We start from the raw sequence: 15,562 nt of genomic DNA, 5'->3' as shown, positions 1-15,562 counted from the left end.
AAATTAAGTCAGTGAGACAGGTGATAATTATGTTGTAAGTGCATTTGAATGTTTAATTTACTACAAAAGATTTCTGAATATGCAAAACCCCCAGCCCAACAAATAATTACAACTCATGGTATTCATCAAATGCAGAAAATTACTATTAGGGAGACTTTTTTCTAAGTTTAGTAACAAAAAGTTTTAAATGTGTGATTTGCCTGCATTTTGTCTCAAGTTAATGAACGTCTACTATTACTGCATGAAATCTAAATAGTAAATACAAACAAATAGCAAAATAAAACACACACAGTTTGATAAAAAGAAATATATATTTAAAATTATTTCAGATCTTTCAAAAGTATAGTCTAAGAAATCTTTGAGAGACTTTGCAGGTTTTTTATTGCCATTTTTGTTCTAGGACAAACTAAACATTTCAATATTTCAAAGCTTTTGGTATTCCTAAAATACTAAAAAAATGTTAGTAATAATAATTATAGGCAAGATTATACAGTGAATAGTGATAAAACTGAAATAACAGCAAAATTTAAGCCAATAAACTGCAAACACTACAGTGGAAGTCAATTCACTCATTACACTGGAATGCACGGAAAAACACTAAATGCAGCGAAATTACCTCAGTTTCCTCATTCCGTCTATTAAAACCTAAATATAACACAAATAGTAAAGTAAATAAAAGCAATCTCTAGCTGATACCAAACAAGACATGGCTAAAGACATACAGAGAAACATCACAACAAAATGTACAAGTATAACAATTATGGACATTTAACAATGCATAGAGATATTTTGATTAATATTAATAGTATTAAATAATAGGACAGTAAGAAAAAGTAAAATTTTAATTTGAAAATATGTTGGCACCAGAAATAAACCTAAACCAAACAATCAAACAAATATATATATTTTTTCTGTTGCTTAAAAATGTATGTAGGGTGTAGGCCTGAGCGAATACCAGATATGAATATTGAATACTTAAATATGAGTACTGAATTTGAATAGGAAGGATGAGAATTAGAATCCCACTAAAATTTTTTTCACGTATAACAAATACACAAGAGAAAGAAAATGTGTAGTGGCTTCTGAGAAAATAGACAAATAATACTGAAATGAAAGGTTAGCTGGGGTAAGTCAGCTACAATAATTAATAATATATTTATATAATTATAATTTATATAATTAATCATATATTTAAAATTTAGGTTCAAATATTTGAATTATGAAAGAATTATTTTTTTTTTTTTAACTAAGCAGCTATCTTAACCTGAACTAACTTAACATAACCAAACCAACCTTTCATGTCAGTTCTTATTTGCCTTAATTTCCAGGACCTGCTACTCTACATATTGAACCAGAAAATTTTTGTGAACAGCACAATACCGTAAAATGGAATCCATCTCGTGAAAAACGTGAATCTTTAAATAAAATGAGGTATTCCCAAATTAGTGATTAACTTTGTTCATATTTACATTTTCACCCTGGTTATTCACACATTTTTTGTTGTTAACGGAAGCCAGGTAAACTGTATTTTAGTTCAGCAATACTATAAACACATTTCTGCTAATTTCATCTACAATCTGAAACCATTATATACATTTTTAATTTTGTTTTTGAGTTGCAACATCTGTATCTGCTGCTACTGTGTCACATGGTGTTAGATTGACTGTCGCTATTAATAGAAATGCTGCTAAAAATATGGTGTTCACTTATTTTAATGGCCATCCCAATGGAGTGTCCACATTTTATGGTGTTGTAGTCCATGGTTGTTGAAGTTGATTTAATTTTTCCTCACTACTGGCATGTGTAATGAAACAAATATAAATTATATTTTTTCAAGTTTGAAATGACAAATATACTGTTTTTTGAATAATTTTTATGATTTTACCGTTATGGTTTGGAGAGATTGTATTGAAAAAAAAAATTAGAATACTTGTTGAATGTTTCAAACATTGCTTATTGTTAATGTTTCTGTTACGAAATACCATTAAAACAATAAAAAGGATATTTATATCACACAAATGACTTAACCTTAACAGTAAACTTTGGCGTATGACAAACTCTTAAGGTATGCAAAGTCAAATATTCATAAGCAAACAAATATTTGTTATTTTGAAGTTAAGTATTCTAGGTTGAATAATAAATTATTTGTATTTGAAAATTCAAATTTTCGCACAGGCCTGATTAGTATTTCCGAAAACACCACAATACCTGAGTAAATTTCTTTAAAAATAAAAATGATAGTAATGAAACTGGTCCAAATATAAAACATTAAAATCTTGGCTCTAGAAATTGCAATCAAAATAAATATTTGTCTGCACTGTTTATTTACATATTTATACTGTCTCATAAACTGAGGAACATTACATAGGATATCCACACAAATCTGTAAAAAAATATCCTGACTTTTCTATGACCAAAATTACAAATCTCTCTGAAGAATTTTTTACAATAATTAACCTATTTTTTAATTTTCTGAAATATATGTCAATCCAGCCTCCACCATCCCTAAAGCAGACCTTGTTCAAACAAACCTTATAGTATACATCATTTTACAGTGTGTATGCCTATAATACAAAAACACCATCTGAAAAAAAAATGTTCAAAGCCTGGGTGATGGGATCAGTGGCGGATCCAGAGGTTCACCTCAGAGGGGGCACTCTAGGATTTCAGAATATCCAGAGAAAAAATGTCTTAAAATTACTAAATTTGTATTTAATCTACTCACACTACACATAACATCCAACCACCAGATTTTATGATTCTACAATAAATTCATTAATTATATTAAAATATTTTATTGGTTTCAGAAACAATCATCTTTGTCGGCAATATTAATGTAGCAAAAAACTGGTTTTTCGGGGGGGGGGGGGGAGAGAGGACTTGCCCCTGGTGCCCCCCCTTGGATCCGCCACTGGATGGGATACTGGTGCATGACATTTCCCCTCAAATTACTATCACTGAGGAATTTCCATGACTACCAGGTTTTAAAGAAAATTTCCTGACTTTCCTTAACCGATTTAAACTTCCCTGACTCAACAGAATGTGGAAACCCTATCACAGAAGAATACTGAATATTTTAATTGCAGTTTTTTGTTTAACTTACTTTCTTCAATAACTACCTATATATGTAGTATTATTTTATGTACACATGTTAAGTGTCTTACCACAAATTGTTGAAGCAGCTGAGCAACATAATTATGCTTGATTTATACTTACTATTACATACTACTTACTATTATATACTAGGGAACATAGGTATAAATACTTAATGACAAAATACGAAATACAGTATTTGTAATGACGAAATTGGATTTTTGATAACACCATAAAATCTGGCTCTGGTAATAATTACAAACTAACCTGGTACGGATCAATCACGTGAATTTTGGCCAAACTGTCGGGCTGCACAGACCGCAGATTGTGTGGGTCTTTTGCGGAGCTCGTCAAGGGTTCGTCCTCCATGCGAAGTCTCAGTCGCAACTTGGACATACTGAGTTCATCAACTGCAGACACCTTGTCGTGCAGCTGTCTCCACAACACTCGCAGGTGCTGACAAACAAGATGGCAACATTACTTGATGTTCATATCAGCTAATGAGTGTAATTCAACCAGATATCTAAGTAAAGTTATGCTTGCAATAATGAGATATGTGAGACAAAAAAAAAGTGGTTTCGAAGGCATGTGCACATGCATGCATGCAACATACATCCAGGAAGAACTTAGCATAGAATCATGCGACACAAACTGAGAACATACATACTAATAAATGCAAGAGGAAGAAGAGGTTACTTTTTCACAAAGGGAAATATGTGCGTGGGTTGGTTTATTTGTGATTAAATATAAATCGTGAATTTTTTTATAGAAAGGAAGCCAACAATAAAGTAGGTTCATGGTTCACAATAATGAATATTAGTTTCAAGAATATAAGAAGTTATAATTAAATGAGTTAAGCATCTACATTGCTCAAATACAAAATAACGAAGCAATAATACAAAGCTCTCTCCCTGAAAGCTACTTTTATTATAGAAATATCCTGTTCTACACATTTGAAAACCCTAAAACTACATACAAAAATTAAATCCATGAAATTAAAATGAAATCAAGATCACAATGTAAACATACAAACTGTAAAACAGCACACCATAAATGCGCAAAGAGTGTATGCTTTGAAGCAGGATTCTTTATTATTTTGGTAGAACTTGTACAGTAAAAATGATTATGCAGATCACTATACACAGTGAACAAAAATTATGCAAGTTATTACTAACATCTTAACTGCACATCAATATTAACAGAAATAATTCTAAGGTGTCAGTTTTATTGGCTTGTTTCTCTAGCCTCAATACTTAATTCCTCTGTTGGGTAAATTATGTAGCATAAAATTTACATGCAATGGTGAGTACAGGTTGTAATAATTAGAGACAAGATTTTATGGTTTTATTTTCAGATAAATTTCATTTTCAAAACAGGAGATTTTGGTGTTATTGATTTTTTTTGGATTTTTTATAAAATCTGTTTATGTGGTACAAACTTCATGATAATTAAATTAATTTCATTAAATTAATATTTAAAAGATTACATTTTTGTCATTAGAGTTCAGTTTGATTGAAAATGCTGATATTTCAGTTTTATCATAATTAACCATATTATCTTGTCCCTAGTAATAATTAATTGAATAATAATAGCAAAATTAACTGATCTAATGAACATTCTCAGGCATGCTCTTTTTAAATGGGATAGTATTCTACCTTAAATTCTTTTTTCAGCAAATCAAGCCATCTGAAACACGAGTTGCCATCTTCGATGCACTGGCTGTCCAAGCCTCTGAGACGAGCGCAAGAAAGCACTTCTGCACAGCAAATACACACAGAAAAAAAAAATGGTACTTGCAAGTTTGTGATATGCGGCTGTCAGAGAACCAATCTGTGACAACCAAGTCCTTGTTATACATATTTTTAGCCGCTATGAGAAAATTGCTAGGCATGACTTGCTACATAAGAACTTAAGTATACTATTAATCTACTAATGCACTGACAAACAAAAAAATCAAACAACTAGAAAGCATGGTGGAAATGAAATAAAAATGCAGTTATGGTCAAGTGACAGCGTTACAATACAATGATTTATCAGATGAAACAGACAACATAAGTTGGTAGTACAGAAGTACAGGCATACAACTGGCCTAACCAATGTCAATGTTCTCCTTCCAAGAAGAAGAAAGTGGTGAAGTTGCCCACAGCATCCTTGAAAAGGACTGGATCACAGTTGTTAAGACATCGTGCAGGATGACACAAGGTGTTGCAAAGCTCCTGGACGGCAGGCACAAATATCGGCAGATTTGCGGAATGCTCCACAAACAATGTCCTCCCTAAATACAGCCAGACTTGGTCGACTGGAACCTTCAAGATTTGTGGTGGGTGCCATTACGTGAGCACTGGTTTCAAACTGAAGCAGCTGCGACATCTGAAGACTCTACATTATGGCCAATTGCACAATATTGTACAACCTTGCAAACCCAAAATGAGGATCCTATCAAACTATTGATTGCTGATAATTCTGTCTCCGGGAATCTGCGACAAAACTATTGTGTCCGGTGACCGAATGTGACACTTTTTTCTTGCCATATAACAATAGTATCACTATAATCTTGGTGTCACACCTTTCTCTGACGACTTGTATTGGAGTTGCAGATATGTGTGTGTGTCTGTCTATGTCTATGTGTGTATGTGTGTATGTGTGTGTGTGTGTGTGTGAATTCAAAGAAGTGATTGTCAGAAAAACAATACAAAAATAAAACAGCTGAGTAATACAATGTATGAAACAACAAGATATATGTAATTACCAACCCTTTATCCGCTAAAAATATCGTCATTTCCTCCCAATACAGCCTATACTTAGGAATTCCATTACTACAAGGTTATTCATTCCATACCATCAATGCTTAAGTATCAAGGTTGGTAAAATTCAAGCACAGAATAATTCTGTTTGGAGCTGGGCAGATACTGCAGATACTCAATACCAAGACCTACTAATAGGTATTTTTTATAATCTAGGAAGTACTTTTAACATTTATATGAAAAATTACAATATTTTGAGATTAAACCTTTTTTCTATTTAAAAATTTCACATATAAAACTTCCACGTAACTTATTTAAAATCACATTGCACAACAAACACATGAAGTCATATGTTGAGAATAACACGTGCAAATTATCAAAACAATGCACATTCTTCAAACCCTCTGCTTAAGAACCAGTTAACATGACTCATACGATTCACAGAGCCGTGAGGCCTAAACTCAGCATGCAACCACTGTGTGATACATGCGGGGGAGGAGGGAGGGGGAGATAAGTGTAGTCCAATGTACACTAGGCGCAATATAACTCCGAGCTTGAGCTACGTCACACATGAGGAGTAGGGACTGCAACACATGTGGGGGGTCGGGTGGTGAGGAGGGGGTATAAGCAGATATGGCGACCTTTCACAGCAGGTAGAAAAAAGCAGAAAACATTGATCAGTTACCACTGACGTTCCAAGCACTACCTCAGTTCTTCAACGCCACTGACTGTTCCATCCTAAGAGTTTGATGTGTAAACGTCACTGCTGTCACTGTTTGCATCACCTAACTGAACAATCACTTTATCAATTTCAATGTCAAAACGCACATCCTTATCCCAGTATTCGTTCTCGAGTGTCATCTTGACATGATTGCAAATCGGTATCCAATTTTCTGGACCCATTCGGTTAAATATCTCCTCGCAAAGTTTTTTTTACATTTGCCAAATTGCAAAGTAACATTTCTTGAAGCGACTTCTCCTTTAACTTTAGCCCATATGCTTTCCATCGGATTCAAATCCGGATGATAAGGGGGCAGACGAAGTAATGTGTGGCCACTATTTACCAATAGTCTGTCTGCCGAGTACTGCACTTGCAAAGGTTTGTGCTTCTTTATGAGGTTATACAAGTTTGGTTTGAGCATGTCGCTAGTAAAGGAAATATTCTCCTTACTTAACCACTGCTGCATTTCCAATTTTGTCGAGCTGGAGGTAGGCGTTTTATTAATTTTTACATTGTGATAGGGAGCATTATCTATCACAACAACACTGTTTGGTGGAAGATATGGTATTAATTGTTCGGTGAGCCATTTTTCATAGTTATCTTTATTCATGTTTTTGTGATAATCCCCTGTTGCCTGGTGCGACTTCCACATTGCAAGAGCATTTGGGATAAAACCTTTTTCGCCACCTGCGTGAAACATTATTAATCTTTTACCCTTCGCAATAGGCACTAGTAAACCATTTGAGGACATGTCACTCCACATTTTATTTTTTACATGAGACGACAATATGTACGACTCATCCATGTATATAATTGTGCGTTCATCGTTTCTATATTGACGCATACTCTTGAGATATTCTATACGTTTTTGCCGAATATCTGATTTTTCTATTAAAAGTAAGCGCTGCAATTTGGTTTTCTGCCACCTGAATCCTAGCTTCTTCAAAGTCGTCCTTAAGGTTGTATTGCTACTTTGGTTTATTTATGTCATTCTTTAGTTTACGTCGTACAGTTTCAACAGACGGCACACGTTTTTCAATTAAGTAAAAATTGTACACAGTACGTCGTACCACAGCTTCATCAAAGGTGTCAAGTTCGTGTTCATTCACACGTTTTCTTTCGCTTCTTGTTGGGCGTCTCGAAAGATGTTCCTTCACCAGCTTCATTTCTCTTAGCCTCCCTTTTAATTGTTTGTACAGTCGTGTGAGACACACCCGTCACCTTAGCGGTTCTTTACTGTGCTTTCTCTAGTGAAATGGAGGGTTCCTGCAATCACGCTTCATTTTCCATAAACTGCAGAATGTTATAGACGATTTCCCGCACCTGCGAGTGCAGTTTTTTTACTCTTAACTATTGACAACACTGGAGGCATTTTATGTATAAAGTTGTACTTTACTGAAGTACTGCACTACATATGTAACATTGGCTCTGAACAAAAGTGATACACTACATGCACACAAACCTCAGATCCAAACTGTAAACGAAAATGTTTATTAAGTACCACGGATGTGTTAACAAACGTATTCGTCGGATTTCACAGAAGGACTAAGTTTTCACTCTGTGCAGTAGCGTGTAGCCCCTGTTATCAAGTTACGCATTATCGCTCGTTGCCGCGCCACGTCTGCCTTCTCCAATGTCGTGACTCACATACACACATCGATTTTCTAACCATCACCCAGGCTCGGAGTTATGTTGCGTCTACTGTAATCTGATGATGTAAGGTCATGGAGGGAGGTACATTAAGTCTCCCTCCTCTAACTGGGATTTCTAAAACAGCAGAAGGAAGGGGACTCGAGTCCTGTTGTCCACAGAGACAAAAGCATACACAGGGTAGCACAACACAAGCTCCAGAAAAGGTTTAGCTTAAAAACCACATGCTCTCAATCTAAACTGTGTCACTTATGCCACTTTAAACCACTGTTGCTTACTGCCCGAGATTGTACTTATAAAACTCTGGAACGCCATCGTCATTTACCGGAGCTGTGTGCATCAGTGCAGGGGCAATTCTTTCCCTCTGTCCAGCCATAGCCGTTGCCTTGCACTTTCCCACAGCGTTGCAAGCGCGAACAAAAAAAAAAGAGAGCGCGTATGGAGGGTGGCTAGCAAACCTGTGATAAAAAAACTCCCTGGCTTTTACTGACTTTCCCGGGCTTAGAAAAAAATTTTCTCTGACTACTTAATTAGTTTTTTGCCAATAATGTCAAAAATTCACATGCAAAATCGCATCTTGTAAGCAACAGTGACTAACTTCACTATTGCAACAGGCAACTATGAATTATTTTATTGCACTATTGTCGATAGCACGTAAGTCAAAGGGTGTGGCTAAAGTGATCATATATTTATAACCAAGAACAAATGTAAGGCAAACTTTTCGTAACACTTAGATACGGGTTGGAAAAGGAAGAGAAGGGATGTGTACGTGGGACTGGTATAATCCAAATAAATATTAATGTCTTCTATAATTAAAATTTTCAGTTACTTCATAATTAGCAAAAACCGAAAAGACTATATGGTGAAATGTGATAAACCTGGGGGGGAAAAAAAACCATACTGTCGTCCTGCCGATGTTGATGCGTGGTTGGGTGGTTGGGTGGTGTCTGAGGGCGCCAACTAACCTTTAACAGGGGTGGTTGCTGTGGGCTAGTACACAGCACGAGACTCCGTCTCTCGGTGGTCGTGACGTCGCCACGTGGCAGGCAGGAGTGGTTGGACCACATACACGACTAACTTGTCACGTTCTCGGTACGCACACGAACGCCGATCGCCGAACTCCGCGAGTCGCACACGTCTGCTCGCGCCGAGGGGTGAAGGCCAACTGGCGCGTCCTGGCAGGTCCCGTTAGGGCTCGAGTCGATCTCCGCGACAATCGACCTCCACCCGTTCGAGACACAACCACCGACCACACACGACGACCGGTGAGACACCGAGGTGGCATAACGACCTGTGCGAGCCACGGGAGCACCTGGGACGACGTCAAATGCCCCCCCCTCACCGAGGCCGTTATGCCCCTCGAAGCCTCCATCACACGCATTGCCTTAGGGCATTTCCTCCGTAGGTACACTGTAAGTTCTCTGGAGTGCACTGTGTCTGAGAGGTGTTGGTAGATGTAGTGGAGTTGGGCTGGGCGATATGCGGTAGCAACCTCATCACTGAGCAGTGGTGTGCATCCGGGAAAAGGTTCTGTCTAGGGTTGGTGCGGCCCCCAGCACGGGCCCCTAGTGGTGGTTGGTACCCCTCATTTATCCCGAACCTGACAGGGGGGACATGAGGCCGGGTCGATCGCCGCACCACCTGAATTTGTGACGTGGCGTCTGGCTCAGCTTGGTTGGGTACAGGCGGTGCTTTCCCTGTGTCGTCGGCCTCATCAAGAGGGACGATGGTCACTCCTCCGTCCTCCTGGCTGGGTTGCCCGTCGCCTCGCTGGTCGGCCCCTGTGGACTCAGGCTCGTCAACCCGCACCGAAAATGTTGATCTCTCCAGACTCGCATCCGCTGGCCATTTAGGGGGGGACATGCCCTGCGTAACGGCAGATGCCGTTAACCCCAGATAGTCCCAGTAACCCAAGCGCCTCATCATGTGCTCCAGCTCGGGCATTGTGGCCCTGCTTGCCTGGGGCTCGGGCATCGTGGCCCTGCTTGCCTGGGGCTCGGGCATCGTGGCCCTGCTTGCCTGGGGCTCGGGCATCGTGGCCCTGCTTGCCTGGGGCTCGGGCATCGTGGCCCTGCTTGCCTGGGGCTCGGGCATCGTGGCCCTGCTTGCCTGGGGCTCGGGCATCGTGGCCCTGCTTGCCTGGGGCTCGGGCATCGTGGCCCTGCTTGCCTGGGGCTCGGGCATCGTGGCCCTGCTTGCCTGGGGCTCGGGCATCGTGGCCCTGCTTGCCTGGGGCTCGGGCATCGTGGCCCTGCTTGCCTGGGGCTCGGGCGACGAGCAAGTATGGTGCACATTCGCCGTCTGCATGGCCTGTGACAGGAGGGGTTGACCTGTGGCTGGTGTCATTGGGCTTGGTGATACTATGGTTGCATGATCTGTGTCTGATGTCGCCGCGAGAGGTGATGGGGGGAATTGATGTTTGTCTGATGTCCTTGTCCTCTGTGGACCTTTGTGCAGGTGTCTCGGACCAACCTTAGGGTGGACTAACCGGAGATCATCTCGGTGAACCTTGGCGGCTCTTCCACTCCGTGTTGTGACTGCGTAGGTGGTAGGCCCGAGTCGCTTCACTACCTCACGGGGTTCGGACCATTTAGGGGCCAGGCTTGCGCAAAACTTCTTGCCTCTGGAGGAAAGGTGGTGACATCGGACGTACACCTGTTGCCCCGGCTCCAATGGCAGGGGTGGGTGAGTGGTCTGAGGGGTATGAGTGGCTCCAAACTGTGCCTGATTCCGGCGTGCATCCTCCCGTCTTTCGGCGACAGGCATTTGAAGCACTCGTTCAGCAGCGCCCGCTACCCGGAGTTCCCCTGGGAGGGCGAGATCCCGTCCCTGAAGCAACTCCGCAGGGGAGTAGCCGGTTACCACATTTCGGCGGCGACGGAGGCAGTACAATATCTTGGGGAGGAGCACATCCCACTGGGTGTGGTCGTCCCCCAGACGTAGCCGCAACTGGACTTTGATGTCCTGGTTGCGGCGTTCTGTCGGGTTTGCTCTTGGGTGGTACGTGGGTGTCGTGTGGTGCTCCACCTCCCAGCGCTTACAATCGGCCTTCCAGCGCCGGCCTTTGAATTGTGTGCCATTATCTGTGAGTAGCACTCGGGGAAACCCATATCGTGGGAATACTTCGGCATCGAGGAGAGTGGCGATGGTCTCAGCTCGTACATTGGTGACGGCGAACGCTTCTGCCCAGCGTGTGAAAGTATCCGTGATTACAACCAAGAATCGCTTCCCGCGGGATGTGCGGGGGTATGGGCCCATTACGTCGAGAGCCACGGTGTGAAATGGGTCATGGGGCCTCCTGGGGCACTGTTGCTCTACCCCGTCAGGCCGACAGGCCTTGCGCTGTTGGCATGGTTGGCAGTCTCGCACATAATCGCGGATGTCACCTGCAACGCCCGGCCAGTGGAACCACTGCCGCAGTGCCCGCTGGGTCTGGTCGGCCCCCGGGTGTCCCGCTAGGTCGTGATCATGATAAAAATGCAAGGCAGCCTTCCGTCCGGCCGGCGGCACGTGCGTGCGCCACGAGCTCATGTCTCCGGGCACACGGCTCTGGAGTACCCCGTCAAGACTACGTAAGTGGGGAAGCTCCTGTTCTCTGCATTTAGCGAGGTCTGCTTGACTGACCAAGTCCTGGCTCTTGTGCGAGACAGACGATCTCCATGAGGTTGGCTAGGGTAGCTGGCGCAGGGTCGCGGGGCCTCTCGGCCGTAGTGGCGTATAGCGCTGCTGGCGGGGGCTCACTTGTAGACCCCGTCTGGGGGTTGCAGGGGGGAAGTAAGTCGTCCCATCCCTGATCATCCTTGAACACAGTGTTGGCATCCGGGTGACGGGAGAGCTCGTCCGCCAGCTGGTTCTCCCGCCCAGGGACGTGCTCCACGCGAAAAGCGAAGTTCTGGAGCATCAGTGCCCACCGCGTGAACTTGGATTTGCCTCCCTGGGCGGAGTTCAGCCACTGCAGGCACTGGCTGTCAGTGCGGAGCGTGAAGCGTCTCCCCTCGAGGTGGTGTCGGTATCGCCTGAGTGCCCACACCACCACGAGACACTCCTGCTCGTTGACGTGGTACCGCCGCTCTGCAGGGCCAAACTTGGCACTGGCGTACTCGATCACCCGCCTCTCTTCTCCAGCTCTTTGTTGGTAGATTACTGCCCCCATACCCTCCTGGCTCGCGTCTGTCTGGACGAATAGGGGAATATCGGGCACTAGCCGTGACAGGGTGTGACACTCCCTGAACTGCTGCTTGACACAGGCGAGGGCCTGCTCTGCCGCGTCCGTCCATCGAAACCTGCTCTTGGGTGACAGGAGGTCCGTCATTGGTGCGGTGACGGTGGCGAAGTTCGGGATGAATGATCTGAGCCAGTTTAAAAGTCCCATTAGCTTCTGCAATTGTTTTCTGGTACGGGGAGGCTCTTTCCCCTCTATCAGGGCCAGCTGATCTGGCAGGGGTCGACACCCGTCCGCGCTCACGAGGTGCCCCAAGAACTCCAGTTCCTTCGCGCCGACATGGCACTTGCGCGGCGCACACGTCAGTCCGTGCGTGGCTAGCCGTTCGAGGACCAATGCGAGGTGATGTGCATGATCCTCCCACGATCGTGACCATATGATCACGTCGTCGAGGTAGGCCGCGGCAAACTTGCCAATGTAGCCGTCCAAGACGCGGACCATCATGGTCTGGAAGGTCGCAGGGGCATCCATCAGCCCGAACGGCATGGCACAAAACTGAAACCTGCGCCCATCGGGTGCAGTGAAGGCTGTCTTGGGGCGGTCCTCAGGCCGAACTGGCACCTGCCAGTAGCCGGACTTCAGGTCTAGTGACGTAAACACCTGGGCATCGCCCATGCTGGTGAGCGCTTCTGTAAGATTTATGAGTGGGGGTGGTGCCGGGATGGTTAGGTCATTAATTGGCTTAAAATTGATGCAGAAACGCAGGGAGCCGTCTTTCTTACTGGCCATGACTATGCGACAGTTGTATGGTGACGTGCTGGGCTCTATTACCCCATCCCCCAGCATTTCTGTGATTTGTTCCTGGATGGCAGTGAGCTCGCGGGGACCGAAACCCCCTGGCTTGGCGAATGGAGGAACATGGGGTACCATGGGTATACAATGTTCTGTAATATTCGTGCGGCGCAGCCGATCAGCTGACGCGAACACCTGCGGTTGCTGCCTGAGGGCTCTGTCTAGAAGGGCACAATAGTCTGGTGGTACGCCGTGGCGTAGGTCTATCAGCTGGGTAGGATCCGTCCAGGTAGGTGGGCGGCGATGTGACAACCCATACACGGTCCAGCGCCCCTGGGTCCCGACATGCATCCTACCTGCCCCGACTTCTATGTTAGCATCCTCCTGGACTAGCCAGGGTAACCCTAGGATGAGCTCATCCCTGAGGTCCTGCACTACGAGTGCGCACGTCCTGGTCACATAGTCCCTTATGCCGACACTCACCTCCACACGCCCAGTCGTGACAAAGCTAGATCCCTTTGTTGCGAGCTGAATGGTGTCTGCCTCAGGTGTCACTTCAACATCAGGGACAAGGTGGGCCGCAACGTAGGTGTGAGTCGCCACGGTGTCCACCAACGCCTCCACCAGCCTCCCATCCAGCGAGACAGGGATGCGGATGAGGTTTCCAGCCTTCGGTCCCATCCGCCCCAGGCGCGGTGGTGCTTGGCTGGGGTCCCCAATTGTGGGTCGGGTCACCGGCGACGCCTGGTGAATAGTGTCGCTCGCTGGCGACGTGGGGCTGTCCGTCATCGGGTGCTGTGGGCCGCCTCCACTGGCGAGTGGTAGGTGAGACGGTGCGTCTCTCGACCCCCCAGCTGTGGGTCGGGTCACCGGCGACGCCTGGTGAATGGTGTCGCTCACTGGTGACGTGGGGCTGTCCGTCATCGGGTGCTGTGGGCCGCCTCCACTGGCGAGTGGTAGGTGAGACGGTGCGTCTCTCGACCCCCCAGCTGTGGGTCGGGTCACCGGCGACGCCTGGTGAATGGTGTCGCTCGCTGGCGACGTGGGGCTGTCCGTCATCGGGTGCTGTGGGCCGCCTCCACTGGCGAGTGGTAGGTGAGACGGTGCGTCTCTCGACCCCCCAGCTGTGGGTCGGGTCACCGGCGACGCCTGGTGAATAGTGTCGCTCGCTGGCGACGTGGGGCTGTCCGTCATCTGGTGCTGTGGGCCGCCTCCACTGGCGAGTGGTAGGTGAGACGGTGCGTCTCTCGACCCCCCAGCTGTGGGTCGGGTCACCGGCGACGCCTGGTGAATGGTGTCGCTCGCTGGCGACATGGGGCTGTCCGTCATCGGGTGCTGTGGGCCGCCTCCACTGGCGAGTGGTAGGTGAGATTGTGCGCCTCTCGACCCCCCAGCTGTGGGTCGGGTCACCGGCGGCGCCTGGTGAATGGTGTCGCTCACTGGCGACGTGGGGCTGTCCGTCATCGGGTGCGGTGGGCCGCCCCTACTGGCGAGTGGTAGGTAAGACGGTGCGTCTCTCGCCCCCCCAGCTGTGGGTCGGGTCACCGGCGACGCCTGGTGAATGGTGTCGCTCGCTGGCGACGTGGGGCTGTCCGTCATCGGGTGCTGTGGGCCGCCTCCACTGGCGAGTGGTAGGTGAGACGGTGCGTCTCTCGACCCCCCAGCTGTGGGTCGGGTCACCGGCGACACCTGGTGAATGGTGTCGCTCGCTGGCGACGTGGGGCTGTCCGTCATCGGGTGCTGTGGGCCGCCTCCACTGGCGAGTGGTAGGTGAGACGGTGCGTCTCTCGACCCCCCAGCTGTGGGTCGGGTCACCGGCGACGCCTGGTGAATGGTGTCGCTCGCTGGCGACGTGGGGCTGTCCGTCATCGGGTGCGGTGGGCCGCCCCTACTGGCGAGTGGTAGGTGAGGCGGTGCGTCTCTCGACCCCCCAGCTGTGGGTCGGGTCACCGGCGACGCCTGGTGAATGGTGTCGCTCGCTGGCGACGTGGGGCTGTCCGTCATCGGGTGCTGTGGGCCGCCTCCACTGGCGAGTGGTAGGTGAGACGGTGCGTCTCTCGACCCCCCAGCTGTGGGTCGGGTCACCGGCGACGCCTGGTGAATAGTGTCGCTCGCTGGCGACGTGGGGCTGTCCGTCATCTGGTGCTGTGGGCCGCCTCCACTGGCGAGTGGTAGGTGAGACGGTGCGTCTCTCGACCCCCCAGCTGTGGGTCGGGTCACCGGCGACGCCTGGTGAATGGTGTCGCTCGCTGGCGACGTGGGGCTGTCCGTCATCGGGTGCTGTGGGCCGCCTCCACTGGCGAGTGGTAGGTGAGATTGTGCGTATCTCGACCCTCCAGCTGTGGGTCGGGTCACCGGCGGCGCCTGGTGAATGGTGTCGCTCACTGGCTACGTGGGGCT

General features: G+C 46.5%; 1 protein-coding gene across 2 annotated transcripts in view; it reads right to left on the bottom strand.

Annotated features, from left to right (window-relative positions):
* The window catches only part of LOC134535208 (E3 ubiquitin-protein ligase SHPRH), a 97,975-nt gene that overhangs the window by 27,123 nt on the left and 55,290 nt on the right, over window positions 1–15,562 (bottom strand). For both annotated transcript variants that reach the window (XM_063374249.1, XM_063374258.1), the window contains exons 16-17: window positions 4,749–4,849; window positions 3,361–3,549 (exon numbers count right to left, since the gene is read on the bottom strand). In XM_063374249.1, coding sequence (XP_063230319.1) covers window positions 3,361–3,549; window positions 4,749–4,849 — 290 coding nt within the window. The remainder of the gene's footprint in view (window positions 1–3,360; window positions 3,550–4,748; window positions 4,850–15,562) is intronic.

This window comes from Bacillus rossius, chromosome 1, assembly GCF_032445375.1.
Source record: "Bacillus rossius redtenbacheri isolate Brsri chromosome 1, Brsri_v3, whole genome shotgun sequence".
Classification (NCBI taxonomy): domain Eukaryota; kingdom Metazoa; phylum Arthropoda; class Insecta; order Phasmatodea; family Bacillidae; genus Bacillus; species Bacillus rossius.
The sequence above is the reverse complement of the archived record's forward strand: the minus strand, read 5'-3'. Positions and strand labels throughout refer to the sequence as shown.